Below are 13,751 nucleotides of genomic sequence, written 5' to 3' on the forward strand. Positions count from 1 at the left end.
ATGGACGGGTCACATCGTCCGTAAGCCTGATACGTGACTCCCAAAACAAGTGCTCTACTTGGAGCTCCGACACGGCAAGAGCTCCTCAGGTGGGCAAAGGAAACACTTCAAGGACACCCTCAAAGCCTCCTTGAAAAAGTGCAACATCCCCACTGACACCTGGGAATCCCTGGCCCAAGACCACACAAAGTGGAGAAGCATCCGGGAAGGCGCCAAACACCTCGAGTCTCTTCGCCGGGAGCAAGCGGAAGCCAAGCGCAAGGAGCGCACATCAACCCAAGCACCCCACTCACCCGCCCTTTCAACCACCGTCTGCCCCACCTGTGACAGAGACTGTAGGTCCCGCATTGGACTCATCAGTCACCTGAGAACTCATTTTTAATGTGGAAGCAAGTCATCCTCATTTCCGAGGGACTGCCTAAGACGACGACGACGACGACAAGGGATAATGTCCACTTACAGGAATTGCTGTTAATCCACAGAGGGAGAAGGTAGTTTGATAAAACTCTGAAATTTAACACGAGGTAAAATGATCCAAGAGTAGAATCTGAATTAGAAATAATTCACTGAAGCATCTTCCATATGGTACAACATGCTGCAACAGGAAAGCTCGGCTCCAACCCAAAAACTAGACACCAAAAAGTCTAAGCTTATAATGAGGATACAAATTTTCTGAGAAACTGACATTTTCAGGGAAAGCGTAATTACTCACAACCTTGTTTTAAATGGGATAGTCCCAATTCAAAAATCTTTTTCCTTCATTTCTGCAGTTTAACACCTCATTTCGAAAGACAGCATCTCCAACAATGCAACACTTCAATGCATGAAACTACTGCACTGAAATGTCAGATTATATGCTCAAGTCCTGGAGTGGGGCTTGAACCTACATCAAGCAGGAACAGGGATTTCACTTCGTGTCCCGATCAACAATTATCCCTCAGCTATCGAAACAGGTAGTGGATGCTCAGTCGATGAGTATATTCAAGACAGAGATCGATAGATTTTTGGATACTAAGGAAATCAAGGGATATGGGGATAGGGCAGAAAAGTGGAGTTGAGGTAGAAGATCAGCCATGGTCTTGCTGAATGGTGGAGCAGGCTCGAAGGGCCGAATGGCCTACTCCTGCTCCAATTTTTTAAGTTCTTATAATAAGCAAACAAACAAACATCTGCTGGAGTTGCTGTGTTTGCTTGATGCACAGTAACTTGAAGCAGAGCGTAGCAGTGTCATTTATCTTATTTGTTCTTTGTGTGCACACTTGCCTAGAAAATAAATGATTTCACATCAAGAATAATTAATTGGCTGTGAAGCAGTTTGGGATATCCAAGAATGCTATATAAATGCAAGTTTGTTCCTTAGCTCATTCTGCACTTTGGGGGGGTAAGATGATGGTGGTAGAAATTTTAAACATCTCAAATTGTTCTCCAGCCTTCTGCTGATAGTGAGATATTTTAACTGCTGCAAAATTATCCAAATTGTTTTGCGCACTGCCTTGTGATGTCACAAATCACCATGCAAACATTATAATATCATGACACCACTACGCTAATGAATTATTGGGAACTCCGATCAACTTGTGGTTGTGCTAGTATGAATCAACTCTCCAAGCTTAAATGAACTCGGGAATGATTTGCTTTGAGTTTGATCAATGGAGCCTGATGTCACCACTGAAGTAGATATCAATGCTGAATTTTGATTAAATGTAACGAATAATGTAAATTACTTTTATGACCCAAGGTTGACCATTTTAATTACATTTCCCTTCACAGGACATATGGAACTGATTATGTAACATTTGTTTGCTGACAGACAAGATTTCCATTTTGTATACTTTCAAACTTTGCCCTTTTATGCAGAGAATTGTATAGATCAAGCTGAACAGGCGACACCTCACATCTGATTACATATTTGACAGGATTAAAACATCTAAAATTCCCACAGAAATGTAGCGCTCTCTCTCTCCTCCTCCTTCCCCATCCGCAAAATTGACAAAACCCATGATACTTATATGTCCATTAGTGAGTAAACATTTGCTATAAACAGCTTTTTGGGCTGTGAAGGTAGAAAGATGAAAAGTTGATACACAGGATGAAATGAGCTGGTTTTGTTGCAGTCAACACTTTCAATGATTAGTTTTACCCGTCAGTTGCAGAGGTCCACTCTAATATATATATTGTAATATAATATATATATATATATATATATATAAAGAGAGGGGGTGGGGAAGTGAAGCGTTTCTCAGAGAATGTCTATGTAATCAAACACTCAGCAAATATAAACCAAAGTGACCACCATAATTATAAACTGGTTGATAGTAATCACTTCTGAAAATTTGCACCTTGCTACCTATTAACTATTCATCTGAATTGCACAACATAAGTGTTCAGATAATTAAGGATAGAATGCTAGGTCAACAAAGTGCATTGTACACGTCTCCTCCCGTGACCATTATCTGGAAAAAAAATGTATATATAGTTTGCATAGGAGGAGAGTCTACTTCAAAACCATCTAAAATAATGTTCACTCATTGAGAAAGTATTTTAGCAAGGCAGTATATAAGCAACAATTGATTTGCTATTGCTTCCCCCCAAAAACTTTTAGCACAAAATTCCATAGATTCCTCTCAGCTACGAAAAATAAGTGACGGGAGAAAAATCTCGATGGAGAAATTCAAGTGGTGGTTTTGAACATTTTATGCATTGAAAAATTGTCGTTAAATCACTGTCTTGCAGCAAGTTATTCATCCATGGAGGCACCACAGCTAAGCCCAATCTTATCCTCCTCAGATGTGCACACAATTGTACTTCTAGTAGGGGTTGCTGGATAGTAATTGGCAGTGCGCAAGACCAATATTTCGTCTTCCTTAACCCAGGGATGTGGAAACCAATTGGAGTTCCCCTTCCTTTGCTCCACCTGCATCAACAGAGATGGAGGATTGAACCTGGGGCTGTCTTGGTCGGTGTTTATTCACTGGAAAAATGCGCTGAACCATTGGGAGCGACACCAAGTAAACTTTCAACTGAAACAGATTTATGACTGAAGCAATTTTTATACTAAGACTAGTAAAAAGAACGAAGACGTGTTGTTTTTGCTCTTTACCTTTATCAAGTTGCTGCTTAATCATTGCTGCCCAACTTGCCAGCTCACTAAAATAGCAATTCCTACAGCTTATAATTCATGGGGAAAAAAAAAATGCAAAAGGGAGTGAGTATCTGGTGCAGACATGCCCATCCCATCCCTATCCTAGTTTAATGCAATTGTAGCTGCATAAATTGAATCTTATTGTGGCCTAAACAAATTTCTCTGACAATTGTGCCTGATTCCCCAGTATAATCTTGGATAAATAAAGGATGAATGGATTACTTTCTCAGGTGGAAAAACCAAGTACAAATTTTGGTTTGAAAGAGAACAGTATAACAAGTTAAACCATTTACCTTTAAATGACCGCTGTTTATTGAATGTATCAACTTTCATTTGGACTCAAATACAGTACATAGCTTCAATGACTCTCGCAGTCTAATTGCCCACACCTTAACTGGGAGTGGAGGCTTTCAAACAATGCTGACGTTCTTGGTAGTTGCAATGCGGAGCATTGACTAATGATGACTAAATTCAGGAAGGTTGGTTAGTACCTTACCAGATAGCCGAGTCAGGAGGAGATGCATTAGCAAACATACGTAACATTGCTGCTCAAAGCACCTTTTATAAGTTTAAAAAAAAATTTTACTTAGCACTTACTTATTATGTACCAGTAATTTAAACTTTTTCCCCGGGCAAACATCTACTTTCAAATTTGAATCATGTAACTGAGGGTGCACTCAATTGCACAACAATGACTTGTGGAAGAAAAAACTGCAGCTATTTGGATGATTTTAAATTACATTGCTAGTGAGAGTAAATTAGTCTTTATAAATACCTTTCTGCTCTTGACTTGGTAAACTGGTTAATTTTGCCATCGGAGATGTCTTCTATTTTTTCTTCACATGTTCTCTCATCTGGGTCTGTAAAGCATATCCTTTGATCTGGCGTTTTTCCATTAGGCGTCTCAGTTGCCCGTTTTGGAGGCCGTGGCGGTGGAGGAGAATGCTCTGGAGGTGGTTCAAGGTCTTCATTAGAAAGCTCTTTCCATTGTTCCTTAAATTTAGAAGAAAGCAAAGTTTTAAAAGGTAATCAAGTCAACTGATCATTCAAATTATTTTCTTCCTCTACTGTTCTCATCTCTTCAAAGGGTACTGTCTTATATGTTGCATACATTTCCATCATCATAGGCAACTATTTGTCATGCTGAAACATAAGACAGTCGGCATTAGAAGAATGGGGATAACAGCTCAGCCTAATCCTGTCCTAACCAGCTATCTATAGACATGGAATTCCCAGCAAAGTGAGATCACTGCACAGGAATTGGGTGTAGAAACCATTGATTTTTCTCTTCCCACGATCAACACACCAGGAATTGAACTCAGGACCTGCCTGGTCTGCAGGCTCCATCCCCCACCACAAAGTTAACTAATCCACCCAGCCATCTGGCGTGTACTTATTCACTATTTTTGCAGTTTCTAAAAACAATACTGACATAATTGTGCCATATCAATTGGACGGTGAATTTTATGCTGATTAAGGTATCAGTGCTTGGAATACATTTTCACTTTTGCACCCATGGTCAAAGTCTTCTCCAACAAGGCAGTATAACCCCAGCCACAGACCAGTATCCTCTACAAAATCAAAATGAATTTTCCATTTCCCATGCCAACCATTGTTGTGCCTCAAGTGAGACTGTTGCATTTCATGTCAAATTATGGACAGCTTTGTGCTGTGGATCGAAGCCATTTAGGAAAACAGTCGAACTGTCCAAATTCATTTCTTTCAAGACTGTTACAACTGTGGGGGGGAGGGAGAGATTATAGATAGATATGATCATTCCATATTCTTGGTTGGATTTGAAACTAATTGAGGGAGTAGAATCCTGGCCCACTATGCCACAGAAGTAAATGCTGAAGAGGCGAGCCACTTCATTTACTCAGGTGAGGCAGTTTCATAGGCACAGCACTTTCAGCAGGTCACTTGTCTTGTGTAGAACAGGGCTTGCCACAGGGATAAAGTATTTAATAAAGGGTTTTACATATATTACTTTGTCATATGGTTTATATGCATTTGTATACATTACTGAAAACCCAGCATAACATTCAAAGTTTCCTTCTCCATCAATGGAATAACAACTAAACATTAAGTTTTGTTGATTTGCTGATACAGGTACACTATTCCCTTATCCAAAAGCCTTGGGACCAGCTGAGTTTTGGTTTTCGGAATTTTTCGGATTTCAGAAGGTATTATTATAAGACTAGGAAATTTGTATTTAATATAAATTTTAAAAGTTCAGGCTACCTCTTGCGACTGTTCCATGTCTCATTCCCCTTCCTGCTTCTCTGGAAAGCCGGATATCGGCTGGCCCGCAAATCAGGTCTGGGGTTGGGGGGGGGGGGGTGGGGGGGAGAAAAGAATATCGGACGGGCCACGGTTCAGGTCGGGGGGGGGAAGAAAAGAATATTGGACGGGCCGCTGTATTGTTGGGTTCACTCTCCCGGTACCTCCTTCACACTGCCCGGCTTGGCCTGCAATCTCCTACCCAGGAGGGAACTCAGTGACCCTCTGCCCTGCTCAGCGTAAGTCGTGCGCCACTCTGGTCATGTCGTGCGCACGACTTACGCTGAACGAAAAAACTTTCAGTTTTTTTTTTTTTAAATAGGGGTTTTTGGAAGTTCGGATAAAGGATAGTCTACCTGTATTTTGGTTCAGAAACCAATGGTAAATTCTACTGTTAGTGCCAGTTTGGGCTAGTGTCAGAAGGCTGCAGTTCAAGCTCCACTCTGGACTTGAGCACATATTTCAATGCACTACTGAGGGAGTGCATCATTGTTGGAGGTGCCACCTTTCAGGTAAATTGTTAAAGTGAAGCCTCGTCTGCCTGTTCAGGTATGTTAAAGATTCCATGGCACTATTAAAAGACAACCAGTGACGTGCCAACATTTATCCCTCAACTAACACCACTAAAATAGTAAATGATCTCATTTGCCGTTTGGGGATGTGTAAGGCGCTATATAAATGCAAGTTCTTTCTTTACTGGTAACAATCGAGTCAATGAACAAAACTGAAGTGCTTACTTGTACAGAAGAGTCGCCCATAATGAATTTTGACCCTTCAATAATAGCCATGTAGGAGAAGCGCATTTGATCAGCTGTTTGAATGAGGCCCATACGGTATTTCCTCATTTCTAACAACACTTGTTTAATATCCACAGACAAAGGTTCTTTCCGCTTGTCCATCTGTCAAAAAGTCAAACACTGGTATTAAAAAAAGAAAATCAGTGTGAAAAATAATATATTATAATATAAGATATATAAAATATAATATAATATATAGAAGAGGGCGAACCACCTAAATGTGATTAGTTACACAATCAATCTCAGCTACCAATGCCCTAAAAGTGATTTGCATGTGATATTTTTCTGGGTCTTAATTTCAAAATTGCTCCCTATAAAAATACATCTACATTAAGTGCGACTCTCCAGGTAGTAACTGAAGTGAGCAGTGTGTCCTAGTTACTGTCTGGGTTCCGGAGCATGGTTACGATGTTTAGTTCCTAAAGGGCCTGTTGCTTTCAGACCACTGCTCAAATACGTCCTGCGGAATCCAGTAATTTTAGTTTTAAATTCCCGAAGCAAATTAGAGGGCAGTGAAATATTTGTAACTTTCAGGTTGTGCGTCAATGACAAAAACAACAACGGTTTTCTCCAGTAACAAAACGTGACAGCTGGATTGACAACAACTTTGCAGAAATAGATATTCACTAGCCAAAATACTGCTCCTGCAGCAGTACTTTCTCCAGAGATAAGTCAGCAAACAAATTAATTTCCTTTAGTAAAGATGGGTTCTCAAATAGAAGTGATTCCTTTAAGCAGCTGCTACCCGAGTGGTTTTATCTCCTTATTTTCTGTAGGGATTCTTAAGAGCTTTTCCTAGCTGATAATTATATCTCGTACTTTTTCTGAGAATTATTAACTAATATGCTGCTAGGAACTCAGTTGTTTTGTTTATTGCCAATAATGTGTGTCCAGGGAGAGAAAAGTTTATTTGAGTAACAAATTTCCTTCCATGTGTGCAGTCAAGAATAAAGAATTACATTACAAAGTTTTTGTTGAAAAGACAAAATGCATTTTTAGACCCGGTCCAGAATTCGGTAAGAAGTCAGTGTGAAGTATTATAAAGCTACTTACCAGGAGGAGGCAAGTATCAACCAGCGAGAAAGTGCCAGATCGTCCTATCCCTGCACTGCAATGAACCATAATAGGTCCATGCTCTGGATTCAGCGAGCCAGATTCCCTCACTTTGAAAAGGAAGTTAAGGAATGAAGCAGGAGATTCTGGAACTCCAAAATCAGGCCATGTGGTATAATGAAAGTGCAAAATTTCCCTGGTTTCTTTGGTCTAGATAAGCAAAGTGACAATGGAAGAATAAATATGTCAATGCATAGTAATGTTCCAGGTAATCCATTTTCTATTAAAAGCTTTTAGCCCTCAACACCCACATCTTACAAAAAAAACATTTTGGAAATATCTTAATTTATTATGCTAACATAGCTAAATAGGAGGAACCAGGGACCATTAGTGAGTTAACTAAATATAAACTGGTGCTAGTATCACGTGAAAACTATGTACTTCAACAATTTTAGAAATTAATAGGCAATACTCAATATATAAATCACTTGCTTCATCTGCTTTAGTATTTTCAATTACATTGATCACACTAGCTTTGGAAATAAAAATCATCACACATATGCCAGGGGGTATTCTCTACACTACTCATTGACAACTGCATCTCAAAAAGTTCTTGTGTTCTTTAGCAACAAGACCAGAGATAGTCAGACACTAGCAATAATGCTACATCTGAAATCAGTTAACTTTTTTTCCCCAATAGTGAGCAGAAATATTATTTCTACAACAAAATGATTAAATATTTGGTAAATTGCAGGGCTCAGCATTAAGCCCCACAGGCCAGGGGGTTCCCTGGTTCCATTCCTTGTCCACACTGACTTCGTTTAGATTAGCTGGGGCAATACAATTGGTCTGGGAGAAGGAAAGGAAAAATTAAATCAGGGTTCTTACTTCAGACTGCTAACCAATAACCCATGTTGGAAAGTGAGTGTGTGTGGAGGTCAGGTGAGGGTGAGTGAGATTAGGCTCAGCTATTGTTCCCTTCATAGTTAGATAGCTTCCCAACATGCACCATTTAGGTTCGTGCATGAAGAATGGCACCCATGGACATGTACCCCAGTGACAATCAGCATCTTCTGGAGATCCTATAGCTCACTTCAGTCAGCACTGATTCTGACAATCAGATTCTATAAACATCCAGCAAGTGTGCTGTTTACTTACAACCACCATATCAAAACACAAATTGGGATCAGATTTATTGTACATTCCTCCCTTTCAGTACAGCCAAAAATAGGAATATAAACAAGTAAAAGTCTGCAGAATTTTACAACTAAGTTGGAACTGTTAACATAAAAAAAAATTCAGAAACCTCAATGGCAAAAGCAAGGGCATTTGACTCAGACAACAGAAGGTGACCGCTAACCAGAGTACCAAGTCGTATTTCCCACCTCCTAAATCGCAAGTATTTTTTTTTGCAAATTCCAGGCTGATATTGCAATGGAAGCAGGAATTTAAAATCTAAATAGTACACAATTGCACAGACTATTTAGAGTTCTCTAAATAAACTGCATTTAGCTATATCATAAATAATGCATTATAACCAAGATATACTGGAATCTGTGATCATTTCAAATCAGACATGCATGCATTTATGAATGGGGGTGGAAATAAAGCCTACTGGCGCTAGCAGTTCAATGAAACTTTTTTTTTTTTTTTTTTTTAAAACCACAGACCAAGGAACAGGTTACCCCAAAATGCTTCACAGCCAATTAATTACTTTGGAAGTGTAATCAAAATTTTGTAGGCAAATGCAGCAGCCAGTTTGTGCACAGGAAAGTACCACAAACAATTATTAGATGAAATGACCAGCTAATCTGCTTTGGTGTTGTGGGTTGAAGGATGGATATTGACCAAGACACAAGGAGAACTCCCTGCTCCAAGTTTACCACGGGGATCTTGTGTCCACCTGAACCTGCAGATGGGGCTTTGTTTTAATGTCTCACCCATTATATGGCAACTGTGACAATGGAGCACTCAGTCAACGCTGCACTGAAGTGTCAGCTAGATGACGTGCTTAAATCTGTCGTGGGGCTTGAACTCCCAATCTTTGGCCTCAGGAGAATGCTATCAACTAAGCCAACATAATTTGATCATTGACCTGGCAAACTGAAAAGGTTCCAATTCAATTTCAGGGCTGGAATTTCTACTGATCGGAGACCCATTATTTTCTAGCTTGGATCATTGGGAAAATGCTATCCAACAATAGTAACTTCTGTTTCTTCATAGAAGGAGCTTGTGTTTGCACAGATCACAAATATCTAAAAATCATACATGAACTTCCTGAGATGAATGTCTGAATGAGGACACAAAATCTACAGAAGTTTGGATTATGATAGAAGTCATCAATTATCTGAGGAAATAATACAGGCCTGTATCAGAAGAAAATCCAAACCTTGCTTTTTTGGGGATGGGTAAAATGAGAGAGAGAGAGAGACTGAAACTTAAAAGTTCATAAATGCACCGTGGCAGAGGAACTATATTTTCCAGGACAGAAGTTCAGAGTTTATTACTTTTAATCATAACTGCCCCCACATTTATTAACCCACCCCATATATACACAGCTATAAAATTAAAAGTCCAATGTCCTGCAGGCATCATACCTTAGTCTGTCATACGTTATCGACTAAAGTAACTTCTACTAACAATGAAAATGAACTTGTATTTATGTAACAACCGATCACATCCTCACAATGTCCCAAGGTGCTTCACATCCAATTGTTGTCACTGTTACGAGGGCAAACACGACTGTCAATTTATGCATAGCAAGATCCCACAAATAGCAAACGAGATGACCAGTTAATTGGCTGGCCAGGACACGAGGAGAACTTGCTGCTAGTTTTCAAATACCGGCAAGAAATTGTTCCAAGTTCACCTGAACAGGGACAAACTTTCAGTTTAACGTTTCCTTTGAAAGGCAGCACCTCTGACTAGTATTCCACTGTGTCAGCCTAGAGCAGGCGTGAGCTCAACCTTTTGACTCAGAACAGAGTACTTCCAGTTGAGCCATGCTGACACTTAAATATTCTAATACAACTGAGTACCAATCAATCAAAAACCATTTCCATTTATTTAGATTGGTAGGAAAGGCTACAAATTGCTAACCAGAAAAACATCACAAAAGCAATCTGGTGGATCACTCAAAAAATTTCTAAACCTATTCATCAAAATCAAACTGCTAAAAAATGTCCTACAATTCCCGGTGCAGACTTGGTAGGCCGAATGGCCTCCTTCTGTGCTGTACTATTCTATGATTCCCCTCAGCAGTCACGTTGATTTTCACCCAGCCATGTGTACAGCCCTAGAAATGCAATTTATAGCATAACTTTAAAAAAAATTCTGGAAACAAAAATACAAAACTGACCATGAAGTTAGCATTGCATTTTGAAGAAGTTTATTCTACATGGGGCCTGGGCCTTGAGGTTTTGCTGCACCTCTGAAGTTTGCCTTGCTTTTTCTGGTGTTATGGAGGCTCAACGTTGGAGCAGTTCCCAGAATGAATCAGTGTCACAGTGAACAGCACTCATGAGTGTTCAGGACTACTACCTCAGTCAAAGTGGATGTAGAGAATAGGGGACTACAGACAGGAAGTGTACCATGCTCTCTGAATGGTCAGTCTTGCCAATTAAAGATCCTGGAAGAAACACTTCAGATTTATTGAGTGGGGGAAGAAAAGAATACAAGACTTCTTCTCACTAACAGCAGGACTAGCTATTTATGGAACTTATCTGAACTTCCCATTTTACATAGAATATACAGCACAGAAACAAGCCATTCGGCCCAAAAAGTCCATGCCGGTGTTTATGCTCCACTTGACTTCCTCCTATCCTTCCTCATCGAAGTATCAGCATAACCCTCTATTCCCTTCTTGTATGGCTTATCTAGCTTCCCCTTAAATGCATCTATACTATTTGCCTCAACTACTCCCTGTGGTAGAGAGTTCCACATTCTCACCACTCTCTGGATAAAGAAGTTTCTTCTGAATTCCCCATTTGGTTTCTTCGTGACTATCTTATATTGATGGCCTCTAGTTTTGCTCTTCCCCACAAGAAACAAACGCACTGTCTACTCTATCAAAACCTTTCATAATTTTTAAAGACCTCTATTAGGTCATCCCTTAGCCTTCTCTTTTCAAGACCAGGCTGTTCATCCTTTCCTGATAGGTATATATTTGAAAGCGCCTGTACAACTCTGACTCAGCAAAAAAGATAAAACACATCACTTGAATAAATCAGTGAGGTAACATGTCAGAGGCATATACAAACAATGGAAGACATATCAAAGAGCAAACAGCAGGAAAAGGCAGACTTGAAGTGTTAAAGACAATGACAGAATCAGATGACGAGAGAAAGTGTATGTGGGTGGGGCATAAGTTACAGGAAGTTGACTTTTTATTAATGAGCAATGCTAAGGGAGGTCAACTAGTATACTTATAATCAGTAGGAAACCATTTGCAAACTAGTAAATGCCACAGGAAGCTAGGAGCACCTGGCTGTGCATTGCAATGTCAATTCTAAAAGGTTTTTAGAACTGGAGGAAAAAGTTCAAAACCAGCCACGTATGCAAGTATACAAAAAAAATGACGACTTGTGTGTTTGGGGAGGGAGGGATTGAGACATGGGGCAGGGGTGGAAACAGATTTTTGAATTTTAGTAATAAAATCATAAGCTCTTAAAGTAATTATTTACTGTAACATTAGCACTAGTTCACATGTTTGTGGCCGGTCATGTTACTACACCAAACAGAAGAGATACTTGCATTAAAAAACTGAAAACATTCTGTAAAGAACAAGAGACTTTGGCCCTTCCTAGATATATTCATATTGTCTGGAAAAAATGTCTGGCTTGAAGGCTGTTTGAAGGCTAGAAAGATAAGATAAAATATTCAGATCTTATTACATCAGATTGGTATACAGACAGAATTTAATGGCAATATAATGAACTGGTTTATTAACTATGATTTATTTGAATAAAGACTCAGTTCTTAGTTTGTGCCAAACCACTGGCTTAGTAAAGCTTCAACATACCTTGGAGGTCATTATTCGCTAAATGTACTTTTTGCCAATTTATAATACAGGGTACAACCATATGCAACGTTCTTTTTCCCATCCATTAGTCTATAAATACAAATTTTTATTTGGGAAGAGAAGGAAATAAATTGGAACTGCTGAAATAAAACATGCAGTAGGATTGCTATTTTACACCTTTGTCATAAACTACTGTCTTCCTATTTACAGCCTGCTCATCTGAACAGTCTGGCAGCTTAACCATTATAAATGAAAAAGTAAAGGAAAAAAACCACATGAACTTACACTTGTATAGCACCTTTTACCACTTCAGAATATCCCAAAACACTTCATAGCCAATGACGTACTTTCGAAGTGTAGCCACTGTTGGTAGTGCAGGGAATGTGGCCGGCAATTTATTCACAGCAAGGCCGCCCAAACAGCAATGAGATAAATAACTAGATAATTTGTTTTAGTGATGTTGGTTGAGGGATAAAGGCTGGCCAGGAAAAATTCCCTGCTCCTCTTCAAATATTGCCATGGGATCTTTTACATTCACTGAGGGGGCCTTAGTTTAATGTCTCATCCAAAAGATGGCACTTCAGATGGTGCTGCACTCCTCAGTACTGGAATAAAGCCCAGGTTATGTGCTCAAGTCTCTAGAGTGGATTTTGAACTCATGACCTGCTGCTGCGAATGTGCTACCACTGAGCCAAAGCTGACACCTACAGCTGGTACTGCTGGTTCTAAAAGCTATCAAATTAGGCGATACGATGAATCATAGCTATATACTCCCTCATTGGTATTGAACTGGTGTGTTACATTGCAGCTACATCAGCTGTCCACTGTCCCAGTGCAAAACTCACTACACAAGAAAGCTTTTTTGCTAATTTATCAGAAACGTCTGGTAGTGTTGCAGGTTCTACATGCAAGACTATACTCCGAGGTTGGGTCAATGCAACATCTGCGTCTCAATTGTAGGAAACAGTTTTGTCGGCACATAACGAATAATTGAAATCTCGCAAATTTACAGCAATTTTGAGGTTCAGACATCCATAGCGACTCCTGCAACTCAAGAAATCATAGAATCATCAAGTTTCAGAACAGGAGCCCATAACCTATCCTATTCGGTTTTCAAATATTTTTCCATTTCCCTTTTAAAAGATATTATGGATTCTGCTTCCACCACAGTTTCTGTTTGGACATTCCATGTTCTAATGATTCTCTGGCTAAAAACAAATTCTTCTAATCTCTCCCTTCAATCTTTTGGTAATGATCTTAAATTTATGGCCTCTAGTTACTGACCAGTGGAATAAAAATACCCCAATTTCTCTCATCTCTCCTAACTAAAGCCTTTCTTCCCTCTTGGCTTCAAATCCATCCTAAAGTAAGGTGTCCAAAACTGCAGCCTAATCAATAATTTGTATAGGTTGAGCATTACCCCTCTAATTTTGTGCTGTATGCTTCCACTTTTAAAAAT

The 13,751-nt window shown here is 39.4% G+C and overlaps 1 protein-coding gene across 4 annotated transcripts in view; it reads right to left on the reverse strand.

Moving 5' to 3' along the window:
- Nucleotides 1–13,751, reverse strand: part of LOC147108624 (tyrosine-protein phosphatase non-receptor type 1-like) — a 120,884-nt gene that overhangs the window by 12,745 nt on the left and 94,388 nt on the right. For all 4 annotated transcript variants that reach the window (XM_086005319.1, XM_086005317.1, XM_086005318.1 and 1 more), the window contains 3 exons: nucleotides 7,273–7,482; nucleotides 6,160–6,321; nucleotides 3,918–4,135 (listed from right to left, as the gene is read on the reverse strand). In XM_086005319.1, coding sequence (XP_085861445.1) covers nucleotides 3,918–4,135; nucleotides 6,160–6,321; nucleotides 7,273–7,482 — 590 coding nt within the window. The remainder of the gene's footprint in view (nucleotides 1–3,917; nucleotides 4,136–6,159; nucleotides 6,322–7,272; nucleotides 7,483–13,751) is intronic.

The sequence above is a fragment of the Somniosus microcephalus genome, chromosome 13 (assembly GCF_052327205.1).
Source record: "Somniosus microcephalus isolate GS21.2 chromosome 13, FLI_Smic_1.0, whole genome shotgun sequence".
NCBI classification, from domain to species: Eukaryota; Metazoa; Chordata; class Chondrichthyes; order Squaliformes; family Somniosidae; genus Somniosus; species Somniosus microcephalus.